The following is a 20,798-nucleotide window of genomic DNA, read 5'->3' on the forward strand; positions in this document are numbered from 1 at the left end:
GAATGAAAAGTGAACAATTGCATTAGCACCTCAGTCAAATAAATGGAAAGTGCAAAAATACTTCTTAAGCTAACATTTTGCCAGTAAACAATGATAAGCATTGCACAGTACCACTTAGTCCTAATTTTTACCACAATTTTTCCTAACCTGAAACTCTTCAGATGAGTCCTGTTTAATAACACTACTGAACTTGAAAATACATCATCAAGAATAGCTAACATAAGAAGAAACTAAACCAAAAGGAGCTCGCTCTCAGTCAAAAGGTTTGGTCACAGGTGCTATCATGGACTAATGAATCTAACATCAGTAAATATTTTTCACAGGTTTTCAGTGTAACCTTCAAAATCTGCTTTTAACTTTATATTATATGCAAAGTGCTTACTCCTGAGGAATACGACAGAAAATGTTCAGATGCCATGTTTTGCTAAAAAAAAATACGGTATAAATAATATGCCCCAACTGGGAGTTGAACAGTAGAGAAAGAATACATATGATACCAGACTAAATGATGTGTAAACCTATTAGGGCCAACTTCACTTAGCAATTCGTTTTTCATGCAGCTCAGTTCCCTGCTGAATTGCTCTTATTTGTCTTTCATCAGTCGCAAAATCAAGCAGCTTTCTTGTAGTCAACAGTATCTTCCCATTCTGTAACTAATTTCATCAAAGGACACAGTAAACACTATTGGAAGGCAAATTCATGCCTCCAGCAACTCAGAAATGTTTTCTGTCTACCTTCTGTCACTTTCTATATATATCTGTATTTTTGTAAATAAAAGGCAGTGGCTAATTTTATTCCTGCTCTACTCGCCTGATAAAATATTATCGAAGTGAAACATATGGGTTGGAATATTGTACTGTCATAATTCAGGATAAGAGTTAGCTAGAGGGGCAGCTGAACAAAGAGATCTAATGAAGCATTAGCTTAAAACTGGGTGGTTAGTCCTGACAGATACTTTAAGTTGAGAATTTTTACTTAATATACATTTGAGGCCAAAAAGTTATTTACTTTTTCAATTTGTTTCAGGTCAATCTTTTGTGTTAAAAGAAAGACCATAATTTAGAATCGGCCTCTCTAGAGTACAAATCCTCTGAACCTAGACAATTACAAAAGACTTGATTGTAATTTGTGCACAGCATTGCCATTCTCTTACGAATAAAGCTTTCAGATAGTATTTTAGTCTGTCAGGGACCCTCTGACAGCTAATAGGCTTTAAAAAATTATTCACTTGAAAAACACTCAGGTCACTTTCAATTACTTACGCTTTCTCTGTTCCGTAGCTCTTGTAGTCAATAGCTGCTGAGACACCAACTACTGTAGCAGGGAAGAGGTAGCCAGCAACATAGTAGTACTTCTTCCTAGAATATTCACTTTCAAATACTTCTACTAACATTAGATAAAGCTGCACTCCTTCTAGACACATCCAGGCAAAGGCTGCCAGGAAGAAAAAGTGTAAGAGACCTGCGAATATCGGACATGCAATCTGCAAAGAAAAAGAAAGATGGAAGTATAAACCACAAAATCTTCACATCATTACATCTCCAATTAAATAGTGTGTAATAGAACAGCATATACTTCTATCAGAGATCTTTCACAAATTCAGGCATGTTTTCCCTACCCGAAAACATACACTGAACATTTGAAAATACTAATGTGTGCTCAGTAGCTACAGAAAATAAGTTAGACAAACTGTCTGAGTGAAGATAAGGAAATTGTGCCCTCACCCCCTGGTCTTCAACTGTAGGGTGGACTTTTCAGTTTTATAAGCAACTCTTTAATTTTGAAACTGATATGGTTTTAAGACTTACAGTTTAGATAATCTGAGATACGAACAGTTGGTTCTAGAAGCAAAATGAAATACTGCTTATTTAAAATTATGAAGCGGCCATCAAGCCATTTTTGTCTGCTGTAATTTGGAAGTTTCTACTGTCATAACAGAAATCAGTCTGAATTCTCTCCCCTTTGGCTGAGTTCTGGATGAAACTATACTGAGTTATTAGATTTCAACCCAATGAATCGCTTCAGAATTAATTTCACCAATACTGCCAAAAACCTGCATGAATATGCCATGTAAAAAATGTGTAAATATATAGATAAGGCTCTGTACTAATATATATATATATATAAAAAAAAAGTAGTCAATAGCTGTTGAGACATATGAATATATAGAGACAAGATATATCTATGTTCCTAGTATGTCAACATTTAATTTCATCTCCTCTTTCAAAAGTTTAACCACCTGCTTCGTTAATAGCTGATGTTTCTCAACTGAAAACGAAAAACATTGCAGTAAGTGGGAAATTAAGGCCACAGTGATATTTTTGATGGATGTAAATACTATTTACGAACATGTCTATCACATTTTCACACCGAGCTTTTATTTCAGCCTTGCTGTGTCAGAATGCCGAAAGCTTGGCAGTGTTGTCATGTTTTAATTCAAATCCACTTCAAACAGTCATTTCAGAGAACGAGATCAGTACACACAGAGAAAACTTACCTTGTACTCTGTCTTATCGATGCCTATTAGGAAAATGAACTCGGCAATGAATAGGTTGATACAAAGGTTCTTGTGAATGGTGTTACGATCACTTTGCAGGCCACGGAAAAAACAGAATGTGAAGATGCAGATGGCCAGGCAAACAAGAGAGATGACAATTCCCACCCAGGTGATGACAGTGAGGAGCAATTCGTGCACTCCATCTTTGTACTAGAAATAACCAAGAATGGAGAAAATTAATATGACTCTTTATGAGTATAAACAAAAACCTATTTTCACAGGTAGCATCCAGAAAAGTTACTTGTTCATTACATGAGATGAGCAAAATGTACTCAGTAATTTCTCAGTCCCGGGTCAGCCTCCCAGAAGAGCGAGATTAAGGTAAGTAGAAGAGGAGCAGGTCTCAGAGAAAAATGTGACTATTTTAGCCAGACCAGATAGCATTTTTACTCCTCCTATGGCTTGCTGTAAACTTGTCAGGCAAGAACAAGTAGAGAAACATAACATTTTGAAAGTGCCACTAGGCTCTGATGCAGAGAAAGAGCCTTCCCTGGGACCTCCTATAAGACTACATGTTCTTTCCTACAGACCTGCAAATCCACAGCAGAGAAGAAAGCAACGATTTACACAACAATTAAGACAAAATGCAGAATACGTTACGTGTGTAATTCCAGCTCTAATCTCATGTTTAGCTAAAGAAGGTTCCCTGCTTCAGTGGCGACGATATCACTTTTGTCATCTCAGTTACCTTTGCAGCGACCTTTCCGAATACAATGTCTTTATGAGAAGTCTCATATCCTTGCAAATATTGCATGCTCTGGGCCCCCCCGACATCCAGTAAATGCTTTAACTAGACAACAATATTTCAGAGTATGAAGAGGCACTCAAACGACTAGTATGGAAGCTCCTTGACCCTCCTGCTCTAAGGAGAGCTGGCATTTGTGCTTCCAGGGTACAGCTTGCACAGCTGCCCCTACAGAAACTCTCCAGCTGTACTGAGGGGAAGTCTCTAAACTGGTTGTAAGGTTGGTCAGTAACTTTAAAATATGACTTGAAGAAAACTCTTCTCCTTCCTTGTTTTTCTTTCCTGTTATTTTGCTTGTAACTTTCTGGGTGAGGAAGAAAAGTGCTACAGAAAGCAAATTGCTTTGGAAAGAGTGGATAGAAGCTATAAATACTTAAGAAACTTCAGCAATTTTGGATCTTGCTAAAAATTTAAAGCTAAATCTTTACAAGTTTGTTCCCTGCCAATGGCTAGAAACATCATTACCTACCACAATTTCCCGATGAGCCATAAGAATTGCAAAGTTGGTTAGGTGACTGCAAGCACACGTTGTATGAGTTTTATTTGTGTCAACCAGTTTGCAGCCCTGAGTTGACCAGTATCCCATCATAGTCCTCTCTGAGTAGTTCCAGAAGGAACAATTTGCATTGAAATAATTGTCAGGCTGGGAGATAAAAGGATAACACAAAATGAGGATTTTACACACTAAGATGGCAACAACAATTGTTTAATATGTGTAAAGGGTAATTTAGATTAAACTTTGCATGTTTCGGACAATAAAGTTTTTCATCAGCAAAATTGTGGACTATGTTGTACAAGGAAGACATCTAGTTTAAAAGGGACTTTATAGTCCGAAACACTCTAAAGTGTAGTCTCAATTACTGTAGACCCAATTTTAAACAATTACAATTTCCATTTTACGATTTTATGCACTGATGGCACATTATAGCCATTTTTGCTTTCTGCAAAATTAGGACTACGAATTTATTCTGAAGATATTTTTCCTGTAATTGAGAATTTGAAAATATGATCTTTTTCCTTTAATTCTCACCTTTGGTCGGGCCAAAGTCATATGAACAGACATCAGGAAAAAGTTCATTGCTCATTGCCTATCTATTTTGATGAAAAACAATCAAAACAGATTTATAAAAACAGGGAAAATGAGAAGAAAATCCAACCATATTTTCTCTGTCATGGTAGTGATTATTTACTTTCCCCATGTGAGACATGACAACGTAAAGAACCAAACTAACAAGCAAAGAAACACATCAAATAAATTACCATGAAGAAGATATATACAAATTTGAAGTATAACAAAACAAGACACAATACTTCATTCTTCACAGAATAACTGCATTTAAACAATTTGTAGAGGCTTCCAGAACTTGGTTGAAAATTAAGGTAAGTACCATTAAAAGTATCATTAAAACTTGCCACATCAGACCATCAAGAATCTTAACAGTTCTTTTCTACCCTGCTACTAAGGTAAGAGTTAATTTTCAGTTAGAAACAAATTAGTCATTTACATTTTCATGTTGATTACTGAATTAGCTTTCATTAAGAATACACTTAAGTTCTAATAATCACTGAACCACGCTCATTTAATTTTATGTTCATAGACTTAACTAAGCTTGTGTCTCTGACCTAGTCCAACATTTAAAATTCAAATGGAAAAAAGGTTATTTTTCTGCATTGCTTTTCTCTCTTGCTGATTTTATGACCTTCCCATTAATTCATTAGCATAACTCACATCAATGTGTTCCAGTGTAAAATGCACAGGATCAGTCAGGTACACCCGGCTAGACTCTTTGTTGATAGAGGCTGCAATGACGTGGGAATTGACTGCAATCGTGCTATTCCGCCCAGCAAAGTCACTGCCTAGCTTTATGGTTGCATTTTCAGTGCTGAGAAAACGCCCCAAACTTTTGTAAATGATGAAAACCAGTTTTGCTAATCCTAGAAAAGAAAAAAAACAAACCCATCATCATGCCACAGAGGTCTACAGAAAGACAGCAACCTGTACTCTAATGAACTGACAATAAAGCATCAGTAAACAGAGAGGCATTTTCAGGCTATGGATTTGAAGAAAAACGCCTGGCTACCCATGATCTTCAAGAAAAAACCACAGAGCAGTTTTGTTGTGGTTCGTTTTGATATTTTAACTAGGGGAGGTAATGTAGGTTTTATAAAAGTTAATGGAGTTTCAGTGCTCTGTGCCCAAGACTCACCATTCCTGCTGTTCTGTTTCACGGTGCTTGCAGAAAGCTGAATCGAGTTGCCTCCTTTACTGCCCTGAGGAAATTTCAAGTCCTGCACCTGGCCCTCAGTAATGAGCACTGCAACATCCAAAACTAAGCAGACCAGAGGAAAAAAAACCAAAACAGAAAAGTTGTAAAAAAGGAGAATGCAGAGAAAGTCTCTTGGCCAGACTGCAATATGCCAGATGACAATTATTTCCCCCCAGTCTTTATTTAGTTTTCTCACACTGCTGTCCTCATTTGCCACCGTAAGACAGATCTGTACTGCATGTTTCAATCACACAGAGGTATTTTCTTTAACTAAACCTAGTGCACACTACTAAAATGACAGCACTTTAATACTGACAACATGACATCAAACCTTGTTTTAATTTGTGCCCCCAAAATACCCACTTAAAAATACCACACACATATGTTGCAGAGAAATGTTAATTTTGAAGCTCTTAACGTCTATGCAGTAACCTCTGCTAACAAATTTAGAACTTTAAGTATTGATTTAGATACAGAGTTTTTAAAACAGTCAGCAAATGAACGCTTAAGTATACTTATGCCATGTATTTAGCTAAATCAGTATTCATATCTAAAAAAAATTTCTAATTATTTTCCTAAATCTAATTCTGTATAAAGGTTTATAGGAAACCATTTTATTGGTTCTGCTAAAAAACATTTAAATTGAAAACTTAGATGCTACTCAGCCTTACTTTAGTTTTAATTTCATAACACACTGTATATTGGGAAGCTTTCATGGGATTACCATCAAAGGCTAGATTCCCCTTGGATACGTAAAATCATATAGGTCAGAGTGGTCAATTTTTTGACAAGTATCTGCATTATATTAAACTAGGCTAACTATAGGTCTAAACTATAAACTAACAAAAGGTATGGAATTATGGAATGATTTCTCTTTCTCTAAGCCACACATACGTATGTGCGCTGGGAATTCAGTCTTGCATGGCATCAGTCATGTGTTACTATGACTTGAAGAGAGTTTATCACAAGAAATCATGTTCAGTCTACTGAGTTCCATGGAACTGCTTGTCTACATTCTGAGAGAGGTTTGCTGTGATTCTACCAACATTCCTTCAGAAACAACTGGTGCAGTTACTTTGATAATGGACTGTAACACCTTTCCCCATCTTTTCCCAGTATCTTTCTACTCAAATTAAAAACTAGGCAGAATCATCTTCTACAGTTACAAATACGGAGACACTGAAATGTGAAAAGTCTCATTTTTGCAGTCTATTCCAAGTCTCCATCTCGGTACCCCTCAAATTAGCAGACTTTAAGCTTCCTTGTACCTCACTAAGACTACATTAATCTCTGTAAGAAGATGAAGGAATTATAATTTTATGCATAGCAATGATTTTTGCTTTAACACATTCTGCCTACCAATATTTGCACATCTCTAATACCAAGCCCCTTCATTTCTCTGTCACCACTTAAATTCCAAATTATGCTCCAACTATCTTCAGCTATTCTGCAGTCTCTGGAGCATAGCTTTTCTGCATTATGGGAGATGTAGTTCACTGAACACATTTTTACCTGGAGGTAGTCATGTTTAATATAAACATTTGGCCTACGTTCCGGGTGCCTAAAATATTTAACTGGCAGAGTACGTTGCAAAAAAGTAATTTAAATTCATTAGGAACAGTTTATATATAACAGGAAAGCATTTCTGCAGGTCTACAGAAAGCAGTTACCTCAAAAAATCCATACTCTGCTATTTAAGCACTCTTCATATCCATACGTTCTGCTAATGATTTTTCAGTGGTAAATTGACTTTGCAACATCAACTACTTTCCATTTTACACTGTATTAATGACACTAAAGAAGAATGCTAATTTTGAATAACTAAACAAGAAAAGTGTGTCTCCCCTGCTCAGGAGCATTTACCTTTCCACCAAATGTTGCACAGCTCAGCTTTTAAAGAGTATGTCACTATCTGGAATATTTTTTCCTTGTTTCGCGTAAAGCAATGCACAGCACTTTAAATTATACTTGAAAAGAAATTTACTTACCGATATTTTCTGTGGGCATTGAGACTCTAGTTGGTTCTAAGAGATTATCAGCCAAGACAAAAGCCCCTTCTTCTAACGTATCAAGTAGCATTGTGGCTGCATGGGCTTGTTCTGAAGAATTCATGTCCTTCCAGGACTCCAGAGCTTCAGGCCTGAGCAGGTTGTCCACTGTATCCACAATTGCCTGTATTCATTAGAAAACTATCATTAGGTCTGATTGCCCTAGGCAGCTTGGGAAAATTTCCAGTGTTATCTGGTGACAATTATAATACTTAACTGTCAGAATGATTTACTGTGATTTAATGGCACTAGAAAACTATTTTCAACATAAAAACATTTTCCGTCCTCTCTCTGGATTAGCATTAATAGAAGTGCAGTTAGCCACTAGCATTGTGTGGTCTCTATGTGGTAAACATGCAGATTTGACTCGTCTCATGTCAGATATAAAGACAGTCTCATTAATGTGTTGAAAAATGTAAAAACAACTGCCAGAAGTTTTGCCTGAAGCTTTCACCTTAAAGTTAATGTCAAAATGTGTAACTTCTATTTAGAAATACCAATGCCAAAACTGGCATTCTGCAGCTTAGGCTAAAAAGACAGTAATACTCTTCTGGAAACTTAGCCCAACTCATGCAGCCATAGCACTATAAACTACTTGTCTATGACAAACTGCCTTCTTTATTACAGGAGGCATGAAATGAAGCTGACTCAGTGGATATAAATTAGCCTGGGCCACTCTCACTCCCCCTCCTGTTCCTGTACCTGTTCATAGATACTTAAAAAGATTACTAACTCCCATTCCTGCACAAAGGTCAGTTAAAAAAGGAAATCAATAGAGCAAACAAGATGTCCACTGACTGTCCCTGTTATCAGCGAAGGCAAAACTGTAAAACTGAAAAAAGCTGCCATTTTAAAAACTCTTTCTTGTAACAACTCTATCATCATGTTTTAAGGTTCATTAAGCTGCATATAAAGTAACAGTAAATAAGGAAGAAGAAGAATTCAGTGACATGATTACATTATTTTTACAAAATAATCCAATCAATCAGAGTAATCAGTTAATCAATTGAAGGCAGGCTCTTACATTAATGCATAATGTAGCTGTGCATTGAGGACGCCATGCATTGCTGAAACACCCTGTTCACTCTGTCCCATTTACCTAGTCATAATGTGTCATTAAGCATATATAATTTGTTTGATCAATTTAAAAGCACTGGGAATGGAAACAGAACACATTGTACAAACAGAAAGATGTCAGTCTGGAATACTATATTGTGCAAATAAACGAATAGGAAAAGTTGGTCAAGGCTATTGTCAGAGCAAGATTAATTAGCCTAATCCATTTTAATATCCTCTTTCTGTCTGCATTGTGAGCCACCACGACCTTCCTGGCAGGTGGAAGATACTTCGAAGTGGCATTAAAGTCTTTTTCTTTCTCTAATGGGAGACAGAATAGTCAAAACGCTCGCACTGATACTGCTGCAGCCATTAACTAGAGTAGAACAGAAATTGGTCTGCAGAGGCCAGATTCATTAGTCACCAAGAAATACAGATTGGAGCCTCTAATCTGAGATACAAATGAATCCTCTGTCACAAAGTGGGAACTTGCTTCATTTGCATAGTGTAAGTCAGCTTTTGATTTGTAATTTCAAGAGGTTTATTAGTCTTATCTAAGCAGAGAAGCCCATTTGAGACCTACAGAAAATGACCCTGGTTGGAAATTAAGGTTGTCCTATGGTTTCTTGTGTAACTCCATACAGCGCTGACGGTATGCATTCACTAATATGAAACACTTTTTATTTATCATGGGGTAATCTAGCTCTGCATTTTTCCTGTGGAAAATGATCACCTGCCCAGTAATATTTCTGAGGCGTTTTCTCCTCTCAGACAGAGGCGAGTGGGCGGTGGGAAGACCACGCGGCCCCTGTGACGCAGCTCTTGGAGCAACCCCATTACTGTTCTTCTCATATTCATGTTAGCTACTGACAATGAGGTATGAAAACTCAGTCTACTCAAACCGCATCTGCTGGATTTCCCTCTACTATTAAAAAATATTTTCTAATAAAAAACTATTACAATTATTGTTATTTGAGAAGTGGATTTCTCTCCAGATCTTTGTCTCTTTTTGTCAAATTTTTGCATAACTGGACATCTCAGATCCACTTCCCGGGCTGTGAGATAAAAGACAGAAGCACCCTGTACAGAGAAATGTCTCTTCAGTAAGAGTCTGAATTATTTTATTATGTTGCAAAGTATTTCAAAGTTCTTTTTAAAAGTTGTTCTTACATTTTATCTCAGAGAGTACAAGCAAAAACCAGTATTTTAAAAGAAACTTTGAAAAAATGTGCAATAAAATTTTTCAGAGCCAGACACAATCTGTTCTAGGACTTTTTTCTCTTCTTCACAGGCGCAAGGTGGCATTACTGGCATTGTGTTGCAGAGCAGGAGCTGGCCACTACAGACAACCATACTACAGCAGATGAAAGAAACTGAAAATCAGGTAGCAATGTGTTACATGCCTTCCATATAGCCTGGTTAATGGGACACGTGGCACACATTTTACTAGTCAAGTTAGAGAAATGTTTGTCTTTACATTTTATCCTGAAGTAACTGAATCTGGCTTTTGTAACAACTCTTAAAACTGTAAGAAAGAGTGATTTTACTAGGTATAATAATACACAAAGAACAAAGCAGGCTATATAATGTATATTTTTCATGCAAGCAAATCAACTCTAAACAGTCTTTGATATAAAATACTACCAAGCTGAAGTAATTTCTGTTAAGTTGCCAGCTTTTTCCTCTACCCAAAGCTGAGAGAGATGTTACTTCCAATTCAGATAATAACCATTTCTGCTCTTTTAGTTTTGAACAAGTTGAGGTAAAAGAGGTATAAATTTTGATCTTTAATTTTTTTTTCTGAGTGTTATACCTGTGCAAAGCCAACATTTGTACAGTTGATATGGGGCACAATACACATTTATCAAAGACTGAAATACATAGGATCATGCAGCAAGATGATAAAGCGTGGCAGGTTGCTGAAGCAGGGAGAAAGCAGGGTGACAGCACAGGAGAGATACCTTAAGGTAAGCCCTGCATGTCTTCTCTCGTTTTTGGAGCTTTTTAGTAAGAAAAAAGAAAATCAGAAGTTAGACACATTCTGGAAAGCTTCAGAAATATAAAAAAATTAGTCTGGTGTTTCAAATCCCAAATTTGAACTATAGCCTGGACGTTAATCTGATTTCTGTCCAGCGATGACTATAAAAAAACATCACACAGGAAATGTTTTTCCCCAACCTTTATGCAGGTGCCCAGATATCTTTGCCCAAATGGTGGGATTTGTGTGAAAAGGTCAAAGGAGAAAACCCCTGTGTGGGCACTCAATCTGTCGCTGGGAAAACTCTTTTAAGAGCCGCGAGGGATTGTAAATAAAACTATTGCCAAAATAACAGAGGAGTGCATGGAGCACTCTCTCTAAAGGAGGCTGAAAAAATGTTTAATTTGTAGCTTGTTTACTACGCTGACGCAAGGAAGAGGCTGAGAAATACAGCATTTCCTCTGAGCAAAAGAGAACTGGTAGTAACACTTGTGATTTGTATTTAAACCACAAAGACATACGCTTTCTCTGAAATGTTTCTCTGAATAACATCCCACAGAAAACACTTATTCATGTTATTTAGATATGCGTATTAAGGCATTTTTATAAAGATCAATTATAAGTGATGTTGGCATCTTTAAAAGGCTAAGAAAGTGCTATTATTCTGCAGGAAGTCAGATTAAAATAAAACCCTGCACCTACGGAGAATCCCACTGATTTTATTACATGTTCAGGGTTAAAAGGATCACTGCATAAACACGCTGATTTGTTACAGAATTTCTGTGAGCTAATGCCCATTTCCCTCACACTAGTTATAACACATTCCAGATTTTAATAAGGGACACAGCTATGTATTTTAGGACCAGTCAACTATTGTGAATTATATCTTATTCCCTAAAGAAGGTAATTGCAACCTTCCGCTGTGTATTTACTGCTGTTTTCTCTTACATGTTTATTCCAGAACTATAAGCACGCGGGAACAAAGTATAGATTAATATTTCTGAAAGGAAAAAAATAAAAAAAAACAAGGGCAAAGGTTATCCCAGCAGGAGGAGGTGACAGGAGGTGTGTACCTTGTTATAACTCCTTCCAGCAGAGTCTTTTTCACTGGGCCGCAGTTCCTGCAGCTGAGCATCCAAAATGTCCACGAGCTGCTCCATCAGCCTCACTGATGAACTAACATCGCCAGCGAAGACTGGTCCTTTGGTGTGTTTAGCCAGTTCATTGGCCAGACTAGCAGCATTTTCTCCACTTCTGATCTGAAATGACAATTTACATTATCTCAGCAGGGTCCCTTGTTCTGCTTGCGGCTCCTAATTCCAATTCCCCGTGTACCTTTGTTGTGGTGAAATAACTATTTGCACATACATTGAAATCTGCAACTAATTGAGACCAATAACGTTCTCGTTATCTCAGAAGATTAAAGGTTCTTAGATCTGCGACACACAAAAGCAGTTCTTAAGAGCCATCAAAACCAGAAATCAGACTGGGACTTTTGGGCTAGATCTTCTATTCATCCTCACTTTTATTCTACTGCCATTATCAGACAGCAAGAAATCTATTTGTTCATACTAGTGCTTGAGGCATTTGAAAGTCAAGTAGCCCGGTACTGACAACAAATTATCCAGTTTTCATAAACTTAGTAAATCTCAGTAGGGAGGGAAAACACAGAAAGTGGTTCTGCGCTCTAATCATACTGTTATTAATACACTCAGACAAAAATCTATTTATTACAGTATAATTTTTACTGAACCAAAAACCTTGCTGTATACCACAGTTTTTGCTGCAAGATTTATAATATTTATTAAGCAAATACAGCTTTTGTTTTTTGAACACCAGCAAAGCTACTTAGTTTTAAATAGCGACGAAAACACATAATCCCAGATTCAATACAAGAACTTAGAGGCAGAGCGTACCAAAACACACATATGAACCTAACTGTTGGCCAATGCTTTGCACACAAAATACACATAATTCCTGCTACTTTAAACGAACACAGAGTAATACAGACAGCTTCAAAAACCTGAATTATTAATGCTCAGAGTTAAAATCCTTAATCACTGGTGTACCCCAGATTAAAAGGTTTCCACCAACCTTCTGAGCCAGCTGATTTACCCAGTGTGAGGTGCAGTTGCTAAGATCAGGGCCTTTGGGGTTCCACGTTCCCGTTAAGACCACGCAGAGATACGAGGCAGTTCCTACAACAGATGTAGAAAACTACAGTGAAATGGAAACCATTTTTCTGCATGCATTCAGGATATCGGCTACATTGTGCTCCTAAGCAATGTTAAATTCTGAATGCCGCTAATGCCGATAGTTGACAATAATTGACAAAAACGTAAGGATATAATGTAGATTACAAAGAGCAATAAAAAAGTCAGTGAAAAGTACCAGACGTTTTCTGCAAACAAACAAAAAGCCCTTGATTTTTCCTGGAGCTCATCCAGAGGGGAGCTCATAATGAGAAAGGCAGCTGTAAGCATATTTCACGACAGTCCTCAAGCAAAGCCCTAAAATTTGACCTGGATTCCCAATAGCGCATGCGCAAGGTAATTCTGTGGCTATGCTCGAATGCCATTTGCAGATTAAAACTTGACCATTGCCTGTAGATACTGCATTCTCCAAGTAACAAAAAATTGTGTGAGAGACAGCTTGAGATTAAAAAAAAAAAAAAATCACCATGAGAAAGCGGCACATTGCTTTTGAAACGTCTGCTTGAAATCAAGATATATTTTCAAAGGCAATACCTCGTGTTCCTTTGGGGCAAGGGCGTTCAACCATCATTCCTCTTTGTGTCTGAGGCCAGCTAATCCCCCTGGCCTCAGTCGGTTCACAGAATCTCTCTGGCAAAGGGAAAAAACTTGTCACGGGAGGAATTTTGGTTGTGGAAATGGGTGGCGGTGGCTTGGGTCCTCTGCTTCCTTCCTTTGTTCCTCCAGCTAATGTTGTGCTTATGGGACCTTTCTGTGATGTAGTGCTAGTGGTTGACATTGTGGTTTTGTATAGCTCTGCTGAAGAAGTTATTGTCACTGCTGTGGTAGGCACTGCACAGAGAAAATTAGAGTAATAATAAAGTAAATGATTTCAGAAATATATAAAAAAAAACTTCTTTAAATGTTATTTATGTGGTTTTAAAGGACTCTCTGGTGTCTCCTTTCTTTTATCTTAATATTACTCTTTTCTTATTGCTATTCTGGGTGCTTACGATATAACTTTGATTTATTTTTTTTTTTTACTCCCAGCTCATACCAGTATGATGTTTCAGCACATTCTCCAAATAATCTCTTCCGTAACAAAAATTGATAGTTACATTTCTAAAGGCTGAAAGGCAGTACTAGTGAGTTATCAGTACATAACAAACACGCTCATAGCAATTAAAGATTACTTAATCACTTTTGCAGAAGGAATAACTCCACAGAGAGAATCATTCGAATCAGCGTGCCATAAACAACGCAGTCCAGTTTTAACAACAAAGTCAGTGGGCTGTAACTAATGAGACCATTTTAAAAAAACAGACCCCAAAACTTCAAGTCACCCACTACACACCTTCCAGGAAAATAATTACGATAACATCTTCCTACTCGGCAGTCATTCTGCTTGAGAGAGCTGCAGCATGCCCGATTAGCTCCGAACAGAAGCAGCGCCTAGCATCTACGTGGTGTTCTTGTGTTTAAACATTTCAGGCCTTAACAACCTTTTTTGATAAAGCAGGTATGAAGACACAATTCGTTCAAGCCAGTGGCAAGTACCCAGTTTAACCTTTTCTGAAACACTAGGATCGGCTTAGGCCAAATCACTTCTGCCTGGGACTTGCAGCTGCTCCCTCCGCCGACCCGGCTGGGAACGCAGCGCTGCAACCGCTGCGGTACAGCCCAACCCACGCCACCGTTTGAGGCTTTGGAGAGACAGTACTAGCTAATGCTAGCGGAGGTAACAGACCAGAATTCCTGTTCGTCACCTTCAAATGTATGTTGAGCAACGGCTGAACGATGCAAGTGAGCAAAGTAACTGAAACAGTTACCCTCAATTATTTCCAAATCTTCGCTGTGTGTCCACAGTGCTTTATAGGCGCGTAAAAGCACAGATCCTTGTTCTGGGAATAAATAAGCTCATATCAAGTATTTTTAAAATCCTAACTGATACAGAAATAAATGAAGCTAATTTTAGGATTAACTTCAGTGGATAAAGTGGCTTTTTTCTTTCTTTTCTTCTTCTTCTGCTAGGCCCTTGTACTCTGACTTACTGGACAATGCATCTTCTCTAAATTAAATCATAAACAAAAACCAAAATAAGAGCTGCCTTGCTTTCTTTCAGCAGATGGTTTTTAAGTTAGTGTTTTGAATAAGATTAACTTTCAGTAGTTTGGCAGATAACAATTACTTCGAAATCCTTTTTCAAATATATTTCAGTTATAACAAATTAGGAGTCTCAAATACGAATTCATCTTTTTATTTTCATACGAATTTTGAGTGGAGTTTTTGAACATCACGGTCTGTTTTTAACGACTAAATGCAAAGATGTGCTTTTCATCCCTCTCTTGCTCACAAATGAGAAATTTCTTCGGAGGCTGTATTCTCTTCAGTCTCATTCTTGGCTGCTTGAATACAGTCTGTGTAACTGTGCTGTATTTGTGGCGTAGCCAGTTACTATGAAACCTATTGAAATCCTCGGATCTGTTCTGCAAGTGCTTGCCTGACATCTTGTGAAAGTGCTGTAATTTTCTTTTGATTACAATGCATCCAGCCTTCTAGTGCTTTCCCAATTAACATTTGTCAAAAGCATTTGCAATCACTTGCAGAAGTGTCAGGCAACGCCTGCTGAATCAGGTCCTGGGCAACGGGGAACTGGTGGGGACTGAGAACGATGCAGGGGACAACCAATTATTACTACCCATTCCCTAACACATTGTGCTAATTAGTACATATTTAATCACTGAAATGTGTATTAACATTATTGCAATTACTACTCAAAACCTATAATGTTTAGGATAGCTCTGTCTCGGGAGCAAAATATCACTGTAGGACTTCATAACAACGCTCTGAAGTTCAGCAGTGAGGTAACAATTTTCAGAACATATTTTGTGCTGCACCCTGAGGTAAAATATCCCGCTGTCATTACGCAACTTTAGGCAGAACAATTTTAATGCTGTCCATTAACAACAATTTCAAAGCATACCACCTATGATTCAAAAATGACCTGCATAGCCTAGTAGTAGCACATACTTTAGAAACATAATCTCACATTTTAGGAGAAAGACTTCAAACCACCTCTCTCGCAAAACTGAAAAAAATACAGATAATTTCTAAGAGATTGACTCTTGAATTAAATTTATAAAAAGGAGAAGTCAGTATATTTAAGAATGTACCAGGGAACTTCAGACAGTGCCGGAAGTCTGGGAAAGAAGAAGGCTGAAAAATAAGAAATGACCGAACGCTTCACTTTAATGAATACATCCAGCTTTTAGAAGGCAGATCACTTTGTTTTTAATGACCTGTTGGGGAACTTAATCTGCAAGGCCGTTCTCCTGAGCTGCAAAAAGACACATGATAGCTACCACCACCTGATGTGTCTTGTTCTGAAAGCTGAAGGTGATGGCATCTGCGGGCTCCCATGCACTGTCTTGCGGAGCGCTTTACCAACATAAGATAATGGTAGTGATGATTAATATGCCCCAACTAAGAAGAAGAACAAACTCCATGTTGAGGTTATTAACCTATTGTTCCAAGCAGCGTGGGTGAGCCTCTACAAAGCTGAAGATACATCATTTTTGCCCAACACCAAAAAAGCTGCTTTTACAATGCAAGATTCTATTTTGGACTTTTTGACTAGGCTTGACATGCCGAGGAAAAACCCAAAACCTCCTTCTGCCTTCTTCCTGTTTTTTTTTAAGAATAGGTGTGTCTTCTCAGCTGAAGACAGTCTTTGTAAAATTAAAAAAAAAATAAGAAAAGAGCAGTAAGAAGTAAATCCAAAGACTCAAGTTGAGCGTAATTACGTTTGTTTCATGTAGTTCCTAACAGCTGATTTAAACAGTTATGCATGCTATCTGTTTCTAAAAATGAAGACACCGTTGGAGTAAAACTTAAACACCTGTTCAACAGTGTGATGACTATAAAAAACATAACACAACTGCCTAGGACAGCAGGGGAATAGTAACTTTGTTTCCCCAACTGACAGTGAAGAGTAGATTCACTGAAGGCACACAAGCTATCTAGTACTCTTTGCCAACAAGTTTCTATTCTAAGCAGGCATAAAATAAGTTTTAAAATAAACAAACCAAGCCAAAACAAAAAAATCCCCACCCAAAATACAATTCTGACCTTATATCAACACAAAATTGTGTTGAAATGCCCAGATGATGTGCCACTTCTGAAAATAATAATGGTTCCATTTTCATCTCCGGCATCTAGGTAATTTTAGAAATCAGCTGCATGGATTTTTCAGTTAAACATATGCTCCTATAGGTCAGGTATTTCAGTGTATTTGGACACGTGAAAATCTATGTGCCCGCCTTCATATTCCAAAGGTGTCATATGCTATGCTGCTGTGTAAAGCAACGGAGATCAGAAACCTGTGCAAATCCAAATTTCCCTGCCTTCTGCTTATTACTGATGTGTGCCTGTTTTCATGCTTCAGTGAATAGCAGGGAAATCACTAAGACTCACTTAATTACCTATAGGTTCCAGCTATTATGCTAGCCAGTACTCTGTTGACCCTGCCAAATCCCGTTTAGTTGAAAGCAAAATGTTTACACAGCCATTTATAAATTTATACCCTGAAAATGATAACAAATACGCCACAGAATTAGCAAAATACCTATGATCAGGAAATGTACTATCTGGTCCCCATTATGTTGTCTTTACTTGTACAACCACTCTTTTATCAATCTGTAATGTATCAGATTCGATATAATAGTAAAGAACTAATTTACTTAACAATTTGCTGCATGACTTCATTGTAGATTCTTTGTGTTATAAAGATTTAGTTGCGCTACTTTCCTATTATTTCAAGCCCTCGGTGATAGTATTCTCCGAGTTTCTGCTCTGTCCATACTCACAACATCCATATTTTCCTGCAGTGATCCAATAAAACTTAATGATGGGTATCACGGTACAAAAGGGGAGACAACTTCAGTTTGAACAGTTTGCACAGTTAGCGCAAATTGGGATGAGTGTGGATGAAATCTCCTCCTAACGCACTAACACAGAACAAAAGGATTTATCTTCTTTTTGTTACCAAGGAAACCTTACAATGCAATGCTCATATTCACTTTTTAGGGGGAAAATTCCCTTCATTCTTCCTCACCTTTTAACTTAAAATTCCTTTAAAAATTCCTATTTCAGTGAGGATTCATTTGGTCCCTTGGATACCTCCTTTAGAAAGAATGTAACAGGACATATCCACTGAATATATCAAGGATATAAAAACTCCGGTTTGTTTCAAATTTTTCATAGTGCCTTTTGCAGGGCCTGATATATTTTGTTTCTAAACTAAGGTTTTGATTTTTAAATGTAATTTTTACACTTAACCTTAGAAGATGTGCTCTTCTGTGGTTTCTTGAGCAGCACTTGTCAGCTGTAGCTCTGAAAGCCATTTGTACGTCTATGCACTATAATTCCCATGAGAAGAGAGAAGGAAAAACAACACATGAAGAATGAGGTTAAGAGGGGAGCTCTACGGGCAGCAGACCCCATTGTCAGGGTAAAACAGAAGCCTGGCTGCAGCATCTGCAGTTCAGAAGTCTGAAGAGTTCTCCTGAAGATCAAGAAAATAAGGATACAGGCAGCACATAACATGGACAGTTGCAAGAGTAGAAAATGGCGTAGGTTTGCAGCAAGGGCAAGGTCAACATTAGGTTAATTATAGTGTTATTTCAGAGGTTTCAATAGGCAGATTTAAAAATCAAAGAAACAACAGAGAGAAAAAAAGGCAGGTTTGGGGTCATGGATGAGTCCAAGATTTTGGCCCTGGGAGCAAATGTAAATCCTTGAGCTCAAAAGTGTGGCTCAAATGTGACAAATGCATCTTTCATGTAGGAAGAAAGACTGCTGTTTTTGAAGCACTCAGCAGTTGGAAGTTATGGTGTAGACGGGAACTGATAGCCAAGACAGATAGACAGGACAAAAAAAGAATCAGTGTGTGTCTATATATCATTATTGCTCCCACGGCAACAGAGGGAACACAGATTGTTGAGTTTCCCACAATGGCCCCAAGTTAACCATTCGAACAGAAAAGGCCACGACTTCCAATTTTGAGGCATTGACCTTGTGACACCATTAAATCCTTGATATTAAAGTACCGTTGCAAAAGACACTAAAATAAGGTTCTTGTGTTAGGTGACTTAAAGAATGTTATCCTAACATCTATGTCTTTGAGTAGATGATTAAGAAATCTGAGTCAACCACAGAAAACCCAAACCAAATCAGAACAAAAGAAACACAAAAATGCCCTTCATCAATGTGCTGAAAATCTGATCTAATTCCATGAGAGAGGAAAAAAATCCAGATGTGTATTACACATATAGATCCTTTAACTGTGTAACTATAGAAGGACTGATCTTCAATTTATACAAACTTCATGCTGAAACAAAGAGGAACTGAGAATATAATACAAATACAGTATAAACTGTACAGAATCTCTTCTTGGTTTTACAGCAGTACATCTCGAAGACAATCATATTAGATAATTTTTCAATTCAGTAGTCTTTAACTACAGGAAATTGGCTTAGGCAAAAGAGGAAATGAACTGAAACATATTCTTAGGTCTGCTATGTACAGATCCATACAAAACTAAATATTGGCTTTACATAAGGAAAAATACTGTTTCTGAATATATGCATCACATATTCCAATAAACCTAGTGTCTTCGTGTGGTTTCTAAAAAAGGCCATAATCAAAATATACTTACTGATGTCGTAATGCATTTAAAACCCAAACTCACAAATCACTCTAAAATATTCCTTCTCTGTCTTCACAGGTGAATGGGCAAAGAGCTTAGACGAGAGGCAAGCACCGTGCAGCATGCCCTGGACCCCTTCTCATCTTGGTCTGGTTGGAATAAACTGTTTCTCCCCCTGCCTTGCATGCCAGCAAGGAGGAGCATGAAGCGGTGCTGACGGATGCCCAAATCTCTTTCTGGTATTTGATGGGATGTGGCCAGCACATGTACTGGAACTTAGGATCTTGGAGACTCATAATAAAAACATGAAATGTCTTACTGGAGACCTTTGGCGGTTTCCTAAAGCAATGGAAGGATTCCACAAAGCCTTTTCTTCGTTCCCTGCTCTGCCTTAACACTCTTCCTTCAATGCAATGATTTAAAGATTAGCTTTTGCCTTGTTCATGGCAGCTGCCTGAACTGCGAAAGCTACTTAGAGCCTGCACCTCCATTTTCTCCTCTTACTTTTGAAGGTTTGGAGAATTTAAAATGCATCTTCATCTCAGTTAAACCGAATGAAAAGTGACACGCATGAGAATGTTATGAAAATGAAAGCCTTCATTTTTTTCTAATTACATAGGTGGCTACGTCTCCACTAAGAGCAGGCCCAAAGCCTCCCTGAGGAATGGCCTAGCTTGACGTACAGAGAGCAAAGCTTGCCAGGACGGCTGCCCTCGCAGCCAGAACGCAGTCCCCGAGCACCTGGGACCTGCCTGAGCCTGGCCGTGAGTTGCCAGGGAGGTCTGTGGGAGACAGACGGGACAGATCGTCACTTGGCAAAACGTCACCCTGGAGATTGCTAATGCATTGGTTCTTAAACTGCCCCGTTCTGCTGCATCTTATGTACTTTTCTACCTGGAAAAGCTGTATGCATGTTGATGTAATTGTGTGTATGCTACGTAGTTGGCACTGCTGTGCATGAATCAGCTTTGCTGAAGCAGGATAGCTACTTCGCTTGTGGGGAAGCTTTAATTACTACTTTTTCGAAGTAGAAAAAATGTCTGCTAAATATGCATACCAGTTAGGTGAGAGAAGTGAAGTATTACCTCCATTGCTAAAGCAGCTTATCAACATCCTGTTCCCTGCTGCATGCATCTTCTGCCACGAAGCATTTCTCTTGGTATTTACTCTCCTCTGCTGATGTTAATATGTGGCTATGCCTGTTCACGTCATTTTTAGGGATTTCTGAGACCTAGAGACCCCCATTTTT

General features: G+C 37.9%; 1 protein-coding gene across 19 annotated transcripts in view; it reads right to left on the reverse strand.

Annotated features, from left to right (window-relative positions):
* Positions 1 to 20,798, reverse strand: part of ADGRL2 (adhesion G protein-coupled receptor L2) — a 178,581-nt gene that overhangs the window by 21,942 nt on the left and 135,841 nt on the right. For 16 of the 19 annotated variants that reach the window (XR_012652076.1, XR_012652075.1, XM_075039140.1 and 13 more), the window contains 10 exons: positions 13,399 to 13,695; positions 12,746 to 12,849; positions 11,725 to 11,910; positions 10,635 to 10,673; positions 7,558 to 7,741; positions 5,510 to 5,632; positions 5,032 to 5,237; positions 3,772 to 3,945; positions 2,498 to 2,707; positions 1,263 to 1,483 (listed from right to left, as the gene is read on the reverse strand). Coding sequence is in view for 17 of the 19 variants with exons in the window: in XM_075039140.1 (XP_074895241.1) it covers positions 1,263 to 1,483; positions 2,498 to 2,707; positions 3,772 to 3,945; positions 5,032 to 5,237; positions 5,510 to 5,632; positions 7,558 to 7,741; positions 10,635 to 10,673; positions 11,725 to 11,910; positions 12,746 to 12,849; positions 13,399 to 13,695 (1,744 nt within the window). In the remaining 2 variants the exon portion in view is untranslated. Of the gene's footprint in view, positions 1 to 1,262; positions 1,484 to 2,497; positions 2,708 to 3,771; positions 3,946 to 5,031; positions 5,238 to 5,509; positions 5,633 to 7,549; positions 7,742 to 10,634; positions 10,674 to 11,724; positions 11,911 to 12,745; positions 12,850 to 13,398; positions 13,696 to 20,798 lie in introns of those variants that run through there. The other 3 variants (XM_075039144.1, XM_075039150.1, XM_075039152.1) reach the window with 2 other exon arrangements.

Source organism: Buteo buteo, chromosome 10, assembly GCF_964188355.1.
Source record: "Buteo buteo chromosome 10, bButBut1.hap1.1, whole genome shotgun sequence".
Taxonomy (NCBI): Eukaryota; Metazoa; Chordata; class Aves; order Accipitriformes; family Accipitridae; genus Buteo; species Buteo buteo.